This window comes from Diabrotica undecimpunctata, chromosome 7 (assembly GCF_040954645.1).
Source record: "Diabrotica undecimpunctata isolate CICGRU chromosome 7, icDiaUnde3, whole genome shotgun sequence".
Taxonomy (NCBI): Eukaryota; Metazoa; Arthropoda; class Insecta; order Coleoptera; family Chrysomelidae; genus Diabrotica; species Diabrotica undecimpunctata.
This window is the reverse complement of record NC_092809.1, coordinates 45,412,873-45,434,264: the sequence shown is the minus strand read 5'-3', so window position 1 is coordinate 45,434,264 and position 21,392 is coordinate 45,412,873. Positions and strand designations below refer to the sequence as shown.

The 21,392-nt window shown below is 34.0% G+C and overlaps 1 protein-coding gene across 1 annotated transcript in view; it reads right to left on the bottom strand.

The window, feature by feature from the left end:
• Positions 1-14,802, bottom strand: part of LOC140445281 (probable cytochrome P450 6a13) — a 46,085-nt gene extending 31,283 nt beyond the window's left edge. The window contains exons 1-2 of the mRNA XM_072537210.1: positions 14,664-14,802; positions 1,180-1,432 (exon numbers count right to left, since the gene is read on the bottom strand). Coding sequence (XP_072393311.1) covers positions 1,180-1,420 — 241 coding nt within the window. The 5' untranslated portion in view covers positions 1,421-1,432; positions 14,664-14,802. The remainder of the gene's footprint in view (positions 1-1,179; positions 1,433-14,663) is intronic.
• Positions 14,803-21,392: the final 6,590 nt, after the last annotated feature.

Below are 21,392 nucleotides of genomic sequence, written 5' to 3'. Positions count from 1 at the left end.
ATAAAAAAGAAGAATTATTTGAAATGATGAAAGAACTGGACGTAGTAGCTGGAAAGATAGGCCTTAATATGAGTTACAGCAAGACCAAAATCATAAGTATATCATAATAATAATATAATCATATAATCATAAATCATAATCATCACCAAAATCACAGATGAAGACATCACAATGAGGATCGAATAAGATGAAATAGAACAAGTTCAGGATTATATATATCTGGGTCAAACTATAAAACTTAACAAAGAAAACCAAACAGCAGAGATAAAAAGACGAGTTAGACTGGCATGGGCGGCATTTGGCAAACTAAGCTACATTCTTAAAAACAAAAGATATCAACAGCATCTTAAGACCAAAGTATACAATCAATGCGTACTACCTGTTCTCACTTATGGTTCCCAAACGTGGACATTTACAAAAGCAAACATCGACAAAATTATAAAATCCCAAAGAGCAATGGAAAGACAAATCTTGCACATAAGACTAATGGAGAAAAAGAGAAACGAGTGGACAAGAGAGGAAACAACAGTGAGGGATGTTAGACAAGAAGTGGCAAAATTGAAATGGAGATTTGCCGGATACAATATAAGACAAAAAGAAGACCGATTTAACAAAATTCTTATACGTTGGAGACCGTGGGAATATAAACGAAGCAGACGAAGGCCCCAAATGAGATGGGCAGATGATATCAAGAAGCACGTGGGCTCTAGGTGGATGACTGTAGCAACAGACAGAGAAGAATGGAAAAGGATTGGGGAGGCCTATGTCGAAAGATAGACCGAAGAAGGCTAGATTGATAGATTAGACTTGTTAAATAGCATCCTGAAACTACTGAACCTACTAAATTTGGCAAAAACGAATAAATCAGAGGATAAGCTTAGCAGATGAACAATAACGTTTTCATACTGTAATATCGTGTACCTAGATATGCATCATTCGCCATAAAGCAAATTAATAAGAAATCAGTAGAGTATCATGTATATCGATATTAAAAAAGTTTTCGACAAGGTAAAACTCTGTTCTTTTATATTATTACAATATTGAGAATAACAAATTAAACGCAAGAACATACCCTTACTCATTAATACAAATCAATGTGTTTTATTCAAAGTTTTATCTAAATAAAAACATTTACAAAATAATTCAGTAATTTATTTCGTTTAGTTTATATCTACATACCTCCCAACTTCAGTCCTTTTCTGTTAAACTCATCATAGAACTTCTGTACTATCCTACCTAATGCAATTCCTTGAGGAAGAGTACTTCCATGGTTTCCATAAGGAAATGTGGGTTTTAGTTGTACTACACCTTTCCTTTTCCAATATGTATATTTATATTTTATGTATATAATAGCAGTAAATACTATCGTTGCTATTATTACAAGAAAATTGATTAATGAGCTGGTTGTAATGATTGACATGTTGACTGTGACCTAAAAATTTTGATAATGAGCAATTAAGTACATAAAAGATTGTCTAGCTATTTCAATTATCACAATGTACAACTTTTAAATTTAGGTTAGCTGTGCTGATGACGTTTGTAGCATTCATAAAGACCTATTGCACCTCCACAAGGAGGTGCATTAGGTCTTTAAAGGGCTGATTAAAGATAGGGTGCCTGTTTTCCATCATTATTGACGCAGCAGGTATTTTATCTGATAACATTTTACGTTTTCTCTACTCGTTTTAAACGTATTTGACAAAGAAATCTGCACTAGGACTTTCACCTGGGTCATCTCAACCAATTTTATGTAATCAAAATACCCATAGGATGTGTAATTATCTGGCGGGTAATTTATGGAAACATAAAGAAGGCCTTTTTTTACAAATTTAAATATAGTTTTTCCAGCTCAAACGCAATGGACCAGTAGGCGCAATATATGAATGCTCAGCCAAAGGCTGGATGAATGAAGAGTTATTCTTGATTTGGCTTAAGCATTTTAATAAATGCTATAAAATTTGCCATATTAATCGCCAACCTCAACAGAGAAGGCAATTCGGAGGAGGAGGATTTTAATAAACACGCATCTACTTTAAAGGCCCAGCATTGCTGTTGCTTGATAATCACAGCAGTCATTGTTCTTTATATGCTTATGAATTTTGCCGTGAAAATGGAATCCTTATGTCACTGGATGTGACATTTTTTGGGCCGCTAAAATCTGCCTATTAAAATAAATGTTCACTCTTTATGAGATAAAATGTTCACCAGAAAATAACACCATTTGAAGTATCTGGAATTTTTAATCGCGCATTTGTTCATGTACCTACCATAAAAAAAGCTCAAAAGGGCTTTAAAATAAGTGGCATTGTTCCATAGGGACCAAATATTTGCACGGATGAAGATTTTTAGCTTTCCACCCTTTCTAATACTCCCGCTGTCGAACGACAACTTTCTGAAGCTAATATTGCTCCTTATACATCAGAAACAAATCTTCAAAAGATGCAGTCTTGAAAATAAATGAAAATTAGGTATTTCAAAGATTTTCACGGCAACTCTAGAAAAAATAGAACTGGACTGACACTAGAAGATTTAATCCTTTACATATTTCACATAGCACAGAGGACAGGAAACGATATTATTATATCGTTTTCGTTGATGGCCGCCAAAGCAGGTGGCTCCTCTGTACGCTAACCACTGCGGTGGTGAAGATTTAGGAGACATTCTTTGTACTTTCCAGGTTTGAATTTGTATCAGCCCAAGTGTCTGATGAGGCTGGGATATGCTGAAATGATTTATAACACTTTCTTGATACCGATTCGAGCACGGGAAGTTTAACGAATTTGTCTTCCTAGGCCATATATTTGGCCATTTAATATATATATATATATATATATATATATATATATATATATATATATATATATATATATATATATATATATATATATTATATATTATATATTATATATATTATATATATATATATTATATATATTATATATTATATATATATATATATATATATATATATATATATATATATATATATATATAAATAAGTTCGAATTATCGGGTAAAGTGGTCTGTAATGAAAATCTTTCGTTTTTCTAAATTACTCAATATTTCGCCATTTATTTAACAGCTTCTTCAGGAGTAAACTAAAACAATTTGAACATTACAAAAAATGGCGTACAAATACATTTTAAAACACTTACAGAATTTAAAAGATTTCACAAATAAAAAATGACATTGAAGTATTTGAAACATTGAATGTCAAGATTAAATTGTCTTAAGCACGTTCGTTACAGCTATACGATAAAAAATTAAAATTATTTTAAATGTAAAAATAAAAATAACAATAAAAGAAAAGTTAGAAGAATAATATTTCTTTGATGAATTATTAAGGTTAGTTGTTATTAAGATGAATGTTGGCTATTTTGAATATTTATAAATTTTTTTTCAATATGTTACAATATATGTTACTTAACTGTCCAGTGTCCGTTTTATAATTTAAAGTGTTTTTATTTTTGTTAATGTAATACATCTCAAGAAATAAAAATTATTATTACATTAACAAAAATAAAAACACTTTAAATTATAAAACGGACACTGGACAGTTAAGTAACATATATTGTAACATATTGAAAAAAATTTATAAATATTCAAAATAGCCAACATTCATCTTAATAACAACTAACCTTAATAATTCATCAAAGAAATATTATTCTTCTTACTTTTCTTTTATTGTTATTTTTATTTTTACATTTGAAATAATTTTAATTTTTTATCGTATAGCTGTAACGAACGTGCTTAAGACAATTTAACCTTGACATTCAATATTTCAAATACTTCAATGTCATTTTTTATTTGTGAAATCTTTTAAATTCTGTAAGTGTTTTAAAATGTATTTGTACGCCATTTTTTGTAATGTTCAAATTGTTTTAGTTTACTCCTGAAGAAGCTGTTAAATAAATGGCGAAATATTGAGTAATTTAGAAAAACGAAAGATTTTCATTACAGACCACTTTACCCGATAATTCGAACTTATTTATAAATTAATTTTTGGTCGAAATAATTCTAATATATATATATATATATATATATATATATATATATATATATATATATATATATATAGCACGAAGCTTTAATTACATTGAGTACGCAGAGGAAATATTCATAGAACCACCGGTTAGAAATCACAAACCAAGTCATGTTTTGACAGACGAAGATTCTGCAGACGAGGATACTGGAGGTACTGTGGACAATTTATCAGGGTGTCAAACTAAACTCTTTATAGCCAAACTATAAAAATTGTCGTGAAATGTCTTGTTAAATACATTCGAAGAATTTATTGATAATGATGTAATTAATCTACTACAAACCGAGTCAACTAAATATGCTTCTTTCAAGAATTGTCCTGATTCCTTATTTAAATTCTGAAGAAATTAAATGTTTCATAGGGATTTTGCTTGTCAGCGGTTACGACGTTAAACCTTCAAAAACACACTATTGGGATTTACGTGGAGGTATGAAAAATACTCTCGTTAGCGAAGCTATGTAATGTATCAGAGAAAAACCGATTAGATTTGACTTTAAGATCTAGTGGATATATACGTGCGATAGATACCTGATAAATTTTGACATGTACAAGGGAAAGAATCGATATACTGTGTCTGAATACAAAGAGCTATTTGGTAAAAATACAGCTCTTTGTTATAATGCTCGAAATATTACCAAATCCTGGTCTGCCGTAAATATTTTATTTGGACAATTTATTTACGAGTGTCACATTGTTCAATTTTTTGTGCCTAAATAATTACAAGACTACTGGTACACTTAGGGAGGACAAACTACCGCACAACTGTCAACTAGAATCAAGAAGTAATTAAAAAAATAATGACTGAGACTCCCACGTATCAGCTCTTGATAGAACACATGGAATAATGTTTGACTGTTTGTTCGGGCTGTTAGGCGGCTGTATTCTGGGATTAGTTCACGACGTTTCGCCAACACTAGTGGTTGGCATCTTCTGGAGATGTTACTGCTTCGCTTGTAAGCTGAAACTGACGCCGTGTTGTACTACGGAGGTCATATTTATATTTACTACTCGCCTCCCCTCCACTGGTTTCGGCGTGAAGGGGCTTGTCGTCGTTTGTAGCTTTTCTTTTTTCGTGATTAGTGGGAGGGTTGTTTGCGGATTTTAATATCAATATCCATGTTTTGTTAATTCTTAGTCCTTCTTTTATCCGATTGTTTGGATGCTTATATATTTCCACCGCTTCCCGATATAACCGTTGGTAGTACTGAGATGTTATATCCAGCATCTCCGTTTCTTCAAACAGTATCCGATGTTCTCCGCTTCCCAACATGTGTTTGGCGACGGCAGATTTGTCGATACGTCCTGAACGACAATGTGACAGTTAGTAACACATAATCCATATGATATACACCTCCGTCCTTTGATTTTTGTTTTCATCAATATGCCCGGTTCATTTCTTATGTTATAACATAAACTCGATAAAAATACATTGACCTTTAAAAAGCGGTGCATTTGTATCGGTTCTTAATAAGGTGAAACAATTTTTGTGGTTGAATTAAAAAATAAAAGCGCATTTCTTTAAACAAATTAAACAAAAAAATACTTTTATTGAAAATAAAAAATAATTCCTAATAAAATAAGAAATACTTATTTATGCCCTACAGAAATAATTGAAATATTTGACCTTCTGCTACTAAACAGTATCCAAATCTATTATAAAAACTTTTGCAGACAGATGAAAGAGTTTGTGCTGTAACAGAATTGGAGACTTCTCTTACTCGATTTTTTAAGTTATCCAAATTTTGGGCTCTAGCCTCAGGATGATCGTCGGTGATGTATTTGAATGTCGTAAAAAAAAAAGAAACTCATGGGTGTAAGATCTGGATATCACGCAGGCCACTTAATATCGCATGTTTCACTAATAACTCGATTTGATAAAGTATATTTTATAAATACTCCCTAATTATTCGAGCGTTGTGAACTGAACAGCCGTCTTGACGAAACCAAACATTCTCCAGATTTACATCAGGAAGATTGAGAGTAGTGAGAAGAACACGATTCTGTAACAAATCAAGGTATACTCTACTATTCAAGTTGTCCTCAATAAAAAATGGACCTATTATGTGGTCTCCTTAAATGCCAGTGCAGATGTTAATTTTTGAGGACGTTGAGTTCGGTAAACAACACTTCTGTGCTGGTTTTCTCGCACTAAAATTTGGTTCATCATTAGCCTTCGTTATTAGAGTTTTACAAAACTTCATTCTTCGAAAGTAGTCAGCCGTCTGAATAAAGCTGCTGCGTTTTCGAATATTTAAAATTCTTGTGCCGTGCTTTTTCCACTTTTTTGTTACAGTACCATCTAACTCTCTAGCAACGCTTCTGTAACGTATCAGCCACATACCCAAGGAAAACAACCCCACCCCCCAAACGCAATCGTTAATCAGTTAGCCCGGTATGTAACAAGTCAACATAGCAAGAAAATAAAAGAAACAAAATAAGGGGTAGTTAGCCTAGAAAAAATAATTATAATTAATTAAATAATCATTATATACTCCAAATTAAATAAAGAATAAAAAAATTCGACACAGTTTAACGTATACATTTCAAATTAAACAAAGAATAACAATTCGACCTAGTTTAACACAAGCTCCGAATTTTTAAAAATTGGATGGCACGATCAGCAAAAACTCTAGGGGAAAACGGTAAGACGCGACGCTTGACTTCGGACTGTGACGGGTAATTGAGGGTACGCATTCGCGGTACATAAAAAGGAAAAAAATTGGTCAACGAGGCGGTAGTGTTCGGGCGACCGGACCAGGCAGTGAGTGCTCGACGACCGGGCCAGGCGGTAGTGTTCGGGCGACCGGACCAGGGGGTACTTGACGCAACTAGGCAGTGAGTGCTCGACGACCGGGCCAGGCAGTAGTGTTCGGGCGACCGGACCAGGGAGTAGTGTTCGGACGACCGGGCCTGACAGGGAGTGCTAGGCGACCTAGGAGGTGTTAATCGATTAGCCGTCCCGGTGTGAATCAGCTCAGTTAGCGCGGCATCGTATCCGACGGGAAGGTAGAGAATATAAGTACCGAATTTTCGTCTCTCTTAAAATCGTGATAGCGTACAGTACTCCCAGAGTTCACTCAGACTACATGGCGTATTCTTTAGCTAGGGCCTAAATACGCTAAGGTAACGAAACATAAATACTAACCAATGGGAAAAACCAATTAATAGTAGGTTGTCCGCCTTTTATACTCTTTGGTAAAGTCTCTTCTCGTCTCCCTTCGCAAAATTTGATAAAACCATAATTAGCTATCTCGTATATCTTGTTGTTTTAGTTGTAGATTTACGATTTATTAATATATAGTAAGTTTGAAAATTGGCTTTGTTCTTTCCCGGCCCGTTTCAGGTAGAGACTAGAAGAGATCACACTTTTCGCTTTGTACATCTCTCCGGCTTCTAACTCAAGCCAATAACCTCTAACTCTTTACAGAGCCTGCATCTGAACGTCCCTCATCCCCTTATCCAAATTTTCCTACCCCATTGTAAATCCGTGAGGGCAGAATCGCAACCGTTCGGACTAGTTGGACCAGTAAGCCTTCCTCCGCTCCCAGAGTTAAGTCTCCCTTAACATTCTAGACGTGGATATTAAACTATTAACAGCAGCGTTTATTACAGTGGTGACAGCGGTCGTTCCCGGCAGTATTACAGTGGTGACAGCGGGTTCCGGTTTAGGAAAAAATATCGGAAGATAGTGATGATTAAGGCACTTTTTCTGTAAGCTTTTTCGAGTTTTTCTATATCGTTGAAATCTTGCTTTTGCTAGTGGCATTCCAAAAAACAGCGTAAAGTATCCAGTAAATATTTTTTTTGTGTGCAGGATTTTCTTTTCTTGAAAGAAAATTTTTTTTTTCACCAGTGACGTTTTCGTCCCAAGACATATAGACCCTAGATAAATTTTGAAAAATTTTTTAGCGTATAAGCAAATAAATCAGTTTGGAAAATTTCCATCAGGTCCCTCAAGTACAAAATAATTTTTTCTGCTGTAGCACAAATCTTGTTGTAGCAAGTAGATTTTTTTTTATCGCGAGAAAATAGCTTCATAACAAAGCCCAGAAATCGATTTGTGCGACGATTTCATGGCCTGACAAATGAAAATATGCTGGGATGTAATTGTTGATGTACCTAAATCACATACGAAAATGCACTCAGCTCCTTCAGGATTCTTTGCAAGGAAGTTCGTTTTAAGCCAAGATGCAACTCTGTTCTTGTCTGGATGGCTTTCGCATTTTTCAAGATTCGCTCAAAAACACGTTCATGGTTATCGTTGTTGTTAACTGTCCTGGGACATCCTGAGTTTCCTTTTCATTGGCACAATACATTACCCGTATTTTTAAACTTTTCAAAAGCCTTCAAAATTACAGCATTACTTGGAGAACGTTTATTAAACCGTTGTGTGAATTGATCACACACGTATTAATTGCAGACTTGCACTATTACATCGGCCGATTCCGTATGAGCAAAAATATTGCTCCACAAGAAACACTTTCTCCTCTGTACTTAACACAATTTTTAACAATAATTAGTCCTTAATAATTAATTGTTTAAGGATTACTTGACAGGTCTATACTAGTTAATATGAATATGACAGCGCGCACAAAGAAAAATTTATATTTCAGTTTCAGTAATGTTTATTTTGGGCAATACTGTACTAACTAAGACCTTATTTTAACAGTTGATTTTACTTGAGATTACAATTCTAATTTTATTTTATTTAACAATCAGTTATATTCTCTATATATTTATTTTCTTTAACTTCTTAAATTTACCATATCATACTCGATATTAAGATTCAGAAGTTTGCATATCCATGGAGAAGTTTGACAGACCCTGAAAGGGATGGTGGACAATAGATTGATATTTTATAAATACGGAATTGACATTTGTATAGTGGACGGTACCATTCTAGAATTATTAGTAACTGGTAGTTGTCTATTATAGATGAGATTGTTTGTAGGATTTGCTGAAACTCTAGCGAAAACCAGCAGTAGAAGTTGTTGTCGTCTTGGATGAAGTAGAAGTTCGAAACATTCTTCGTGTATTCTATATTTAGTAAACGTAGTACTGATTTACTTGAGGACATGTAGAGATTGTTACCGTAGTCAATTTTTGGACGGATAACAGCTCGGTATATTTTTAATAGTGTTTCCTTATCGGCTCCCCAACTATAATGAGCTAGTGATTTAAGGAGATTTATTTTTTGAAGGCAGCTGACCTTAAGTTCTCGAATATGTGGTCTCCAGGAAAGTTTTTATCGAAAATAATGCCGAGAAGCTTTATTTGATCTACTACTTGGAGAAAATTTTTATTCAGAGAAATGGTTGGAGATTGCGTGTTTTGTCTTCTGGTAAAATGAATAACTTTGGACTTCGATGGGGAGAAGTTAAGGCCAGATTGACTGGCCCAGTTGTTTATCTTAGTTACCGTGTTCTGTAGTAAAGTGTTTGTGGTGGATGTGACCTTTCCATGACAGACTCATATTATGTCGTCAGCATATATTCCATATTGTACAGGATCATTTATGAAGGAACTTAAATCGTTTATACTAAGGAAAAATAGTATGCTGCTTAGAACAGACCCTTTTTTGGTTGTATGATGTGAGGATGTTTGAGGTTGTATGATCTGACTTAGTTTGTTTAGTATTAAAGAAATCGGTATAGAGTCAAAAGCGCTTTCGATATCAAGGGAGATTGCAATTACTTCATTTTTGTTGAATAGTGCATGCATAACTGTGGATCGAATAAGTAGAAGATTGTCCATGGTGCATCGATTTGGTCTAAAGCCTGATTAAAATTTGTCGAGAATATTATTTTGTTTAATATACCAAAGTTATCTTTTACTAATTATTTTTTCTAAAAGTTTACATAATGTACAATTGAGAGAGATTGTCCTGTATGAGTTTAACGTGTTTGGAGATTGATCGTCTTTTTGATAGGAATCGTTAAGGATTATCTCCATAGTGATGGGAATTGTTGGGAAAACCAAATGTTGTTAAACAGTTGGAGTCTTTTTTGTATGTATTTTGGTGACGAATTTTTAAAAAGATAGAGGAAATATCGTCTGGCCTGCAGCTGAGCTTATTGTCAAAAATGCGATTCTTGTAACAGAAGGAAAACTTCCCCGCATTTCAGAAAAGCGCCATTACAAAAATTTACAGCAGTTACTAGACCATGGGAAATTACGTCAATGGACATAGTAGGACCTTTAACAGTAACGCATAATGGAAATATAAGTGAATATGAAAGACATGATACGAGGATATATCGTAGTAGATTTTATAGAAACAGAGGAGATTTGCAATCACAACGAAGAAGAAAGAATAATCAATGGACACAGGTGAGATGCCACAGAAATAGAGGCACAGCGAGAGCATATTTCGCACCGCATGCGAATACGAATACAGTGCCAGAAGTAGATTTTTTTAACAGGAATGTAGGCAAACTGCATATGGTTCGACCTTAATGTTGAAACCTACGTCGAGCAGGAGGCTGCTAAGAGGATAAGCTAGGGTGGTACTTGAATCCCAACCCGCTAAGAGTCCTGAGGCTCCAGCACGACAATACAGTAACTACATAATGGATTAAAATGAAGAAACGGTTAAACATTTTATTATTATGATCCGTATATTTAAAATTTTATTTACGATGCAAGAAGAACTAACAAGTATGAAATTTTTTTAAAAGAGAAGAAAAATCGATGAACAGAAATATGTTCATGTTTTCTAGAATAGGAACTCTTAGGACATAAGATTTCGAATAAACAGTATCTTACACCTCAGAATGCAAGAAAAAGTAATTTTGCGGAAATACCCGCACCACGTAACAGATTATCTAGAAAGAAAAGTTAAAAGTTTGGTATTACAAGAGACGGCCGCTCGAATAATGCTAAAATTTTAACAAGGAATTCAATAAAGTAAGAAATCCGATATAGAGGGATATCATTACTAGGTATAAGTCAAAAATATACATTACAACAATAATAAACTAACGTAATATGCTCAGCTGATTATCTCGTTCGTCTGTTGTGTTCTTATTATAAATAAACTTTCCTTTAATGACATTCACATTACCACCGTATAGCAAGTATCATTATTTCTAGGAACGGAAGTGTTATAAAACACTGAAAAATTAAAGGTCAAATTTAGAAATCGTCAACAATTAAAAAAATGTAGTTAATAACAAACACCAAGAGTTCATAATATTAGTCAGTATCAAATTTCTTCAATAACGTGAGTACATAAAATATTAGCAGCCACAGCAAAATGTAATTAAATAGCCTTGAAACATAAATATCATAATCATTTGAAAATTGAGAATAACGTTTCATTCAATTCTATCTTGTAATTATTTTAAAGGGAAACCAAAATTTGTTAGGAAATATTAAGGAAAATTTTTCGGAAATGGAATTAAAGTTTATTTTAAAATTTTAGGAAAGAGTTAAGTAATAATCTTGAATTTTAAGGAATACATTTGAAGATAGGGTCAATTAAAATATTCTTCAGGTAAAGCAGAATTCAGTACACATATGATAGTGTAAACAATAAGTGATGACAAGTTGAAAATTAAGACTCAACTATACAGGGTGTATATATAACAGAAAGACCATATATAGTATATTGTAATCGTTTAAAAATACAAAGTCCCAATTATCAATATAATCTTTTAATAAGTACTTAGATATCAATTTTATTTATTAGTTATGTTCATAAGGCATACTAATGTGCAATACAATGTATATTAGTTTATAAGTCAGATCTATGTAAAGATATCGCTACAACTGTCTGCAATCAGCAGCTATACTTGTAATTATAGGTTAAGATGCGCTTTGGACTTACGCGTAGAAGGTACTAATGCTAGCTAAAGTTTGCTTACGGGAGTGCGACTGCTCGGGCAGTAATAACAGTGCGATTTGTTACAGAAACCGCAAAGAAAACCATGGATACAGTTCCAAAACCGATTACATTGTTAACTATAATATTCCTGGCAGCAGAAACAACAAACCAGGCAGAAGGACTAATAGCTTACGACTGCAATGACCACAGATCAAACATTACCGCCATATCCTTAAGGGAAGTCAAACCCTGTTCACCACCAGAGACGTCATACAACAAAGAGAATGTCACAGTGCAGATTATACAAAGGAAGGCATTCGAGACGCAAAGAGTAATGACCTGCCTCATCACGGTGGATAGACTCATGTTCCACTGTGGGATGTACAGCCACACTTCCATAGTCGATGGAGGACTAGACAATTACATTGAGAAGATAGGAGCAGAAGAATGCCGAAATCTACACCGCTACCGATCAATACAACTTTACAAGAAAACCATAGGGCAAATAACATTAAATGGGACCACCTCAGCGTCAATCACAGCACATGGCAGCCTTCAAGAAAACGGCGAATGCTACGGGATACTATATCAAGAAAATGGTAGAACGTTGAAAGACGTAGTAATACTAGTAACAGTAAAAATAACAGTATCCGACTACCAAGCTACAGTAAGCATAGAAGACAATGAAATCCACCTACGAGAGGGAGTAACATGCCCATTCATCAATGGCTATTGCTTCGACTCTACAATAGGCGAAATAACCTGGGAACAATACAAAGACAACAGTTGTGAAAGTCAATTGTCACAACTTTATAGAGGGCACGGTGAAAAGATCACTAATAAACAATCCCTAGAAGAGCTGGTAATAGTAGAACAAAATAAAAACATATTTAACGCTACACAAAAGGGCTATAATCTGTAACACAGAAGTATGGCAAACAGAACACCCCCGAATCCTAGTAAATTTCCTTGTAAACAACAAAATAAATCCTAGTATGCCACTCCTTCCTCAAAACGTAGACCTAATGACCTATATTAATAGCAAATTCCTTTACACCGAACAAGCCTACCAAAGAGAAATAGAAAATCTATACTTAGACACAGTACTGCGACGATGTCAAACAAAGAGAGAAATTTAAAAAAACAAATTACTAATGGCACCATCCCTACCTAACGCTCTCAGTGAACTCATGCAGACCATGCCAGGGTACACAGGAAGAGTACTAGGAGAAGTACTTTACATAATGCAATGCACACCGAAACCAGTGACCATACGAAGAACAAACAAATGTTTCCATGAACTACCGATCTCACTACTAAACCAATCAAAATTTATTAACACCTCCGATGTACTACGTAGAAGAACAATGGATCAGCTTGACACAAGACCCAACCAAGGCCGTCAATCCAACAGAAATCACAGTAGAAACAGAATCATTAATAGACATGGTACCACTACAACCATTAGCAGCTGGCGGAATATACACACAACAAGAAATATAAGAACCACAAAGAATAGTCACTTTCGGATCAGAAAGAAAAGCAGTAGAGAACATAATCACCAGAAGGACAGCAGGCCAAGACACAATAAATCAAGGGTATACATTAACCAAAATGTTTGACGAAAATGAATTAAAAGAGATCGCTCACTCCACTTTCAATAGAATATGAGGATGGTTATCCACACTAGGAAATATCACCAGTGGCCTGATTGGTGTATATTTAATATATAGAACAATTACATATGCTTGTGAAATAATACTGAATGGGTTAAGAATATATCAAACAATAGGATGCAGCTACATAATTATAGCAGGGTTATGGACAAACCTCACCACCTTAGTAATACACCGACATCAAAAATCAAAAGACGATGAAAAAAATATAAAACTGAATAAAAGCGATGAGAAACCAGAATCAGAAGATGAACATTGGACAAAGAGATGCAGCAAACGCATACCAGATACCAGTTTATCAGAAGTATAACGCGACAAAGCAAAGCAGTATCAATCCGAGACGACCACCCAGCAAGAGCAACCCAATGAAGACAGAAGATAGTTAACGCGGTACGTGAAAGTGGCAAACGGACATTAAGCAGCCAAGACGACGCGAGTGAAGTGCGGAAAATCCCCACAGGGATACGCCGAAAATAAAACACAACCGCGATTGCCCGAGAAACGTGAGCCACAATCGGAAAGACCTGTTGATAAAAAAAAAAAAAAAAATTAAAAATCTACGCTATTATTGCTTTAAAGAACTGCTTTGAACTGCTTTGAAGGCGAAATTATTGGCGACCGGTCAACAGAGGTTCGCGGAAAGTTGACGGGGTGCAGTGTTGCGATTTATAGGGTGTATATTTATTTAAAACTTAACGTACTGTATCAGCTATTAACACATAATGTATGATAACATAGGAGACGCCTGAGACGGAAAATGAGGTGAATAAATCAATTATCCAAAAGGTGAAGTTTCAATACTTAGATTTACTTCTTTAATTTGTCTTTAATATAATAAAGGGAATTTACCACGCTGGTCAAACTACAACTATCAACTATCAACTTAAGTTTTTAAGATTGCAAGCCGTTTTAAAAAACAAGGTATAAAAAATTACAGTGATAAAAAACAAGGCATTTATTAATGTCTGACACCTTTAAAAATTAAAAAAAATATATATTTTACAAAAATTATTAATTACGTTATAAACAGACTAAGCAGTAAAGAATACCAACAATTTTAAATAGATTAAATTAGTTTTTATCTAATGCTTATACGTAAATCAAATAAAATTCTGCTTACCTGTTTTCACCTAACACAAATTCGACACTTTACACTTTATATAATAAACTAGTCAAAGACAGTGAGATAATAAAGTGCAACATCACTCAAATAAAATTAGATTATATTCCTTAGATTATGTTCACTATTGCATACCTTGAGTGAGTAAACGAACCTTATCAATGAAAATTTTAATGTGTTTTGAGTACTGATTAATAAAATATGTGAGTAGGTGCATCAAATTTGGATAAATTGTTGAATATTTTGTCAATATAGTTTTTTTAATATTTTGAATAAAACATATTGAAAATAAATACGAATAAATGTTGTTTATACCCAATAAGAGACATTTGCATAAAATGGTAGACCTAATCAATATAACCTTAAAAACTATTCTTCTTCATCTTATATAACAACGGAGACAGCATGCACCCTTGTGTTACACCCATATCTATCGACATTGCCCTTGTCAACTTATCATGTACTTTAATGTTGGCAGTTTGGTTCTAGTAAATATTATAGATTACTCTTAGTGTTATGTGATAGGGCGTAGCATTTCGAGGTTTGCATAATATTGGAAAATTCTTCAAATAGTAGAGTAGTAATACTTATTGGGATTAAGATTGTGTATTAAACTTTTTTCTCCTTCAACCACTTTACATTGAAAATAACTTGCTGTCAAATAATTAATTTTCCTCTGCATTATCTTAACCTGCTTTTTTCAAAATTGTTTTAAGTTTCTTCTCTACATCATCTTCTTTTTATGTAGACACGACTGTCTGTTTTTTTAATATTCCTCCAATAAGTTGTTCCATCGTTCTCGTGGTCTTCCTACTGATCGTCTTTCAATTGGAGAACCGTCTCTTGCCATCTTGCCCGCTTTAGTACTCTATTTGTTGTCATTCGGCTTATATAATATTTCCAATCTACTCTTCTATTTCTTATAGAGTTCTTGATGTTCTCCACTTTGCATCTACGTCGTATATCTTTACTTATAACTCTGTCCCATAGTATCTTACCATTAATTTTTCCAAGTGTTTTCATCTCTGCTGTTTCTAACATCCTTTTGGTCTTCTATGTGTCAGGTCATGTTTCTGCCGCGTATGTCACTATTGGTCTGATGACTGTTTTGTAAATTCTGCCTTTTATTTCTTTCCCGATAGTTGTATTTTTCCATATTGTTTCATTTGGACAACCTGCTGCTCTGTTTGCTCTATTCACTTGATCTACCATTTCAGTTTCGAGCTTTTCGTATCTAGATAATGTAATGCTTAGCTATTTAAGCTGCATCACTTGTTCTGTTATATGACTTTCCAGCTCCAATTTACATCTTAGTAAATCACTTTGTTTGTTTATTTTAATGTTGTGTTTAATAAAATAATTCCTCTGTAATTTTCTGATTTGTCTTCCTTTTTAAAGGGACGTATTAGAATGCATGATCTCCATTTTTGGGGAATTCTGTTTTATTCTAATATTTTTTGATTAGTTTTAATAGTTGTTTGGTCAGATCTGATCCTCCGTATTTTATGAGTTTGTTTGGTATTCTGTCCTCTCTCGGTGATTTTCTATTTTTTAATATGCTTAATGCTTCCTTTACCTCTTTCCCCTCAATACTTATTTCTTCGTTTGTCGTCACTTCTGATGTTGGTAGTTCATTATCGTCACCTTTAGCAAATAGGAATCGAAAGCAGTCTGCACATGTTATCTTCTGAATGTGTTTTGGTTTTATTAGTTCTTTTTTTTTTGTCCAATGATTATTTCCCATATTTCTTTTTTTTTTTGTGTTCTGTAGAAGTAGTGTTCCGTCGGTTTTGAGAAGTTCTGCAAGTGTTCCCATTTTATTTGTCTAACTAAAGTATTCGTTTCATTTTAAGCTGTACCATATCTAGTATTTTAATCCCTAAATTCATTTCTTTCTTCGATAGGTGACGCTTATCCGAAATGTCCAATTTTTCATGACTCTGATGCATACATTAGGCTGAATTTGGTAAATGACATCGGTTATGGCAGCTTAGAGTGCCGCTGTGGTTTGTAGCATATTTGCATAGAGCTTAAAACAATAACAAGAACAATTATAACGAGGTTAAATTCCAGTTTATATCACCTTTACGTAATATGATCTTAAATTGTCCAATGTGGCATAAGCTGTGTGGCACGTAGCGCCGTCCTGTTGAAACCGCATGTCGTTTTAGCCATGTCAGCCAATTCAAAATTAGTAGGTAATTATTGACCTATAGCGCTCGATGTTGACGGTGACGGCCTGTTCAACGTTGTTCTCAAAGAAGTATCGACTCACGATACCGCCAGCTTAAAAAACACACTAAATAGAGACTTCTTAACCCTAGATTACCGGACTTGTTTAGCCGCACGTGATCATCGGACTATTTTACTACCCATAAAAAATGCCTTGTAATTATAAAACGTATATTCAAAATCTGGACAGGAGAGTTTTTATCACTATAACAACATATTTTAAACGAATAAAAAATAGAATTGGTTAATGTTTTAAACACTCGGTGCAAATTTTTCCATGATGCTCACCGCATATCGCATGCTTGCATACTTGGTAATATGTAGTTGTCATTCGTCGTTTTTGGTTGGACGATAAAAGCAAATTTTTCTTTTTCTTCTTTGATATGTGAGAACTTCTGCTGCAGCAGGTATCTTAAAAATGTGAGCTATATCGTGACGAATATTTCGACGCAAAGTAGCGGTTGCGAATCTTGGTCTCATCCATGATTTGGCAAGAGACTGGCTCAAATTAACCATATACTGGTACCGAGAGACGGGCTTTTTACCTCGTTTTAATGTGTTGTATGTGTAAATGACATAGGAATTAATACTAGCTATATTAACCATATCATAAAATACACACAACGACCATCTCGTGTTTTGCTGTTACAGCTCATGTTGGAACACATTTGGTCAAAAGTATCTACTCCTGTTTTTGTGTTATTGTAATTTTTATAATTACAGGCTTGCCTGTTTCTTCTGATACTTCTGCCGTTTCTTAAGTTGTAAGCAGTAAAACTAATTTCTGTTTTTAAGGGGCGTAAGATAACAAAGTTTTCTTCTGATCAAAACAGAACATCGAAGACTTTGCATTTCGATCTTTTAGTGCCAACATATCTGTGGGAATTTCTTCTTTGTTTTTACGAAGAGTACCTAATGCTGTTAATTTATATGGCTCCTGTAATAGTTCATCGACTTGTTTCACTGACGTAAACCAGTTGTCTATGGTTACATTCCGATTTGATCCATGGACAGATTTTGTTAGTTCTTTGGCATATTGCTCTGCTAGTGGCAAACCATTGGTATTAGTTTTATTTCCTAAATAGGGACTTGCATCCTACATATATTTACTAGAGGAACCACATAACGTAACAATCTCAATCCCGTACTTTGAAGGTTTATTGTGGATGTAGATTACAACTCATACACGCTCTGTAAAACGTTCCTGAAATGGAGGTGTTAAACATATATTTTGCAGATAAATGGTCATCTTTTTTTGCGGCAGAAAGGACAAGAATTGCAAGTAAGGCTCTTAATTCTTCAATTGATATTTGAGACACATTTTCATGATTATTATGTTTCTCAGCTTGTCTTACAATTTCTGCATTTGTATGTTGCAAAATAATTTCAAGTAGCGTGTTTGGAAAAAAATCTAAGAAGTGTTCATTAAAAGTATTACAGTTTTTAGCGGTACCTGTGGGACCTGATACGAAGTGAATCAAATTCCCTGCAGCTGTCCTTCTTGATTTATAGGGAACTTCGATCGACCACTTATGACCATTCTTACCGTTAAAACTTTTTTTTTGTTGGGACCACTACATACTTTGATTTTGCATATATCGACGTAGATACTTTTTCAATATTCGAAATGGCATCTTGCCCTGTCGGTTTATCAGAACAAGGAGATACAATCAAATCTAAGTCAAAGTCTTCACCATTCATAATACTCGCAGCCTCTTCTTCCAGCTTTTTCTGTTAGTGGCCTTTTGGAATGCATTTTACTGAAATCCAATATATACTGTCCTGAAGCTATTTCTTTGGGGCATCTTATGTAGTTACTATTTTATTTGGGAATAAAGCCACAGTGTTAGTTTGAAATTAATTTATTTGACGTTTCGACTTCCACTTGGAAAATCGTTATCAAAATACCGATTACAAAAAATGATTTCCAAAGTGAAAGTCGAAAGGACAAATAAATTAATTTCAAACTAAAATTTTGGCTGTATTCCCAAGTAAAATAGTGAAATCCAAAATTTATATTTAATACAAGAATACAAAATAAAATAATTAGCTAACAACTTACCTCTATGAAATTTATTCGAAGACGATGGAAATAGCCAAAAAAAATGTACACCTACTAATAAAACTATCGTAGATACCGGAGCTTCGTAAAATTGACGATGAAGGTATGAAAACTATATTGTAGAAATTTGAAATGGTACAACTGCACACGACACTATCTGGCTAACGACTAAATTAAAAGGTAACGAGCGGCCCAAGGCCGAGAGGTAACCGTAAGTAGCCGAAAATACTTAAAGAAGTATGCGGATCGTAAAATTTACGAATGTCCGGTAATCTAGGGTTAAAGATGCATTGGATGCTCTGGAAAGGTGCACTGGTAACGTCCGAAATTTAACAATTCTGTTTGATGATGTACCCATTTACCGAAAAATGGACCTAATCGCTCAAGAAGAGTTTTCAACGAAAATTAGTGTCAGTTTCCAACTGCTCCAGAGCCTATCAGCGAACACATGTCATTGTCTATGGTCGTTATCTTGAGCTCCTGGATCAGTTGCATTTGGTATGGTTATAGGTCCAAATTACGAAGCAAAATTCGTTAAGTTGTGATCTGTGATAGGCCGTTTTCTTGTGAGCGACGTTCTCTAGATAGGATGATTATGGCCACCGTAAAAGGGGGGCAGAGTTGCCCGAAAAAAAGATCCATTTTGATAAAACAATTTTATTATTTGCACGTGTTGTACGCCATATCATTTTGAAACTATATAAATATTTTGAACGAAAATAAGCTTTTTATGACGAATTACAACAAGTAATAGATCAAGTCAGATAGATGATGATAATATTGGGGAATTTTAACGTTTGAATAGACAATTGAGTAATAGCCGGAATTAAGCAAAAACATAATGAGAATGCTAAAAACAAAAATGTAGGACTGATGACAAACTTTTGCACGAATAATGAACTTAGAATAAACGACACTTTGTTTGACCACGAAGACCAAAATATAAATACATTCAATAACATCCGTGGACAAAGCTCTATAACAGATTATTTTATCTGTCATCATCATGAAATACTTCACACCCAAGAGAGCGGCGCCAACACAAACAAAGATTAAACTTTATTTTATTCAAAAATAAAAAGTTTCTTGCCATTTGTAAAAGACACATTTATTTAATTAAGGGGAAAGGCGCCAAATGACGCCTGGCAAAATTTTCAATGTGTTTTAAATGTATCCATTATTTTCGAATCCGGTGAAAACTAATAAATATTTTTGAAAAATTTAAACGCAGAATGAAAGATTACATTATTACTGAGGGCAGAAAGTCCCTGAAAACTTCTACAATGTTTATTTTAATATGTTATGTAACAAGGGTGAAAATAAAAGAGAAAATATATTATAATTTTTAATTGAAAATATTTCATGCAAAAGAAACTTTTTATTTATTCTAATAAATATTTCATTCTGCCTTTAAATTTTTCAAAAATGCTTTTTAGTTTTTTCAGGAATTGAAAAAAAATGGATACATTTAAAACACATTGAACATTTTGACAGGCGACATTTTGCGCCTTTTCCCTTTAATACCTTACGATTACAACTACTATTACTTATCGTATATAATTACGATTAGAAAACTATTCAAATTCAAAATAAATAGGATCAACTTCGGAATCCGAGTCTTCTTGAGGGTTAATAATTAGCGGTTGTGTCCCTACGCTCGCATCAATTATGTTATCAAGATCCCACATTTTTTGTTCTTCTTCTATTACATGTCCCACTGCATCTTACCAGTTTTGTTCTGTAATATGTTCTAAAGACTCGTATAACAATTCACGTACAGCTTGTATTTTATATGACGTATTTTTTCTAGCCACATAACTTTTCATTTGTGCCTAAATGAGTTCAATTGGATTTATTTCGCAGTGGTAGGGTGAAAGTCTAAGGGCTGTGATGTTTCGCCTTTCCGCCATTTTGTCAACTACGTATTTCTTGAACTTAGATTTGTGTTATTATGTGTGTTATGTGTACTTATTCCGCAGCCAATCAAGAATATCCTGTTTCTTCCACGCAGTCGTTGGAAGTCTGTCTACTAGTCGTGAATGATAAGGTGGATTATCTAATACTATAATTGAATTTGGTGGTATGTGTTCAATCATCTGCTCAAAATACTTTTCGAAAACATCAGCTGTCATCTCCTTGTGATAGTCTTTTGTGCTTTTGGACTGAAATTCCAACAAACCATGCTTAACAAATCCTTTTTCACTGCCAACGTGAGAAATTATTAATCTACTGCATTTACCAGAAGATGGGGAGATACCAGTAGACCAAACTTCCATAAAGGCTTGCCTAGAGTTTAATATAAATATTTTTATCTGACCAAATTTTTTTTAGAGTATGACCTGAGTTTACCTATGTTTCATTCTGCTAGAAGATTGGCCTTCCTTCAGCCCGGAATTTTCGTATGGATCTTAGATAATTTCTTCTCCAACATATTA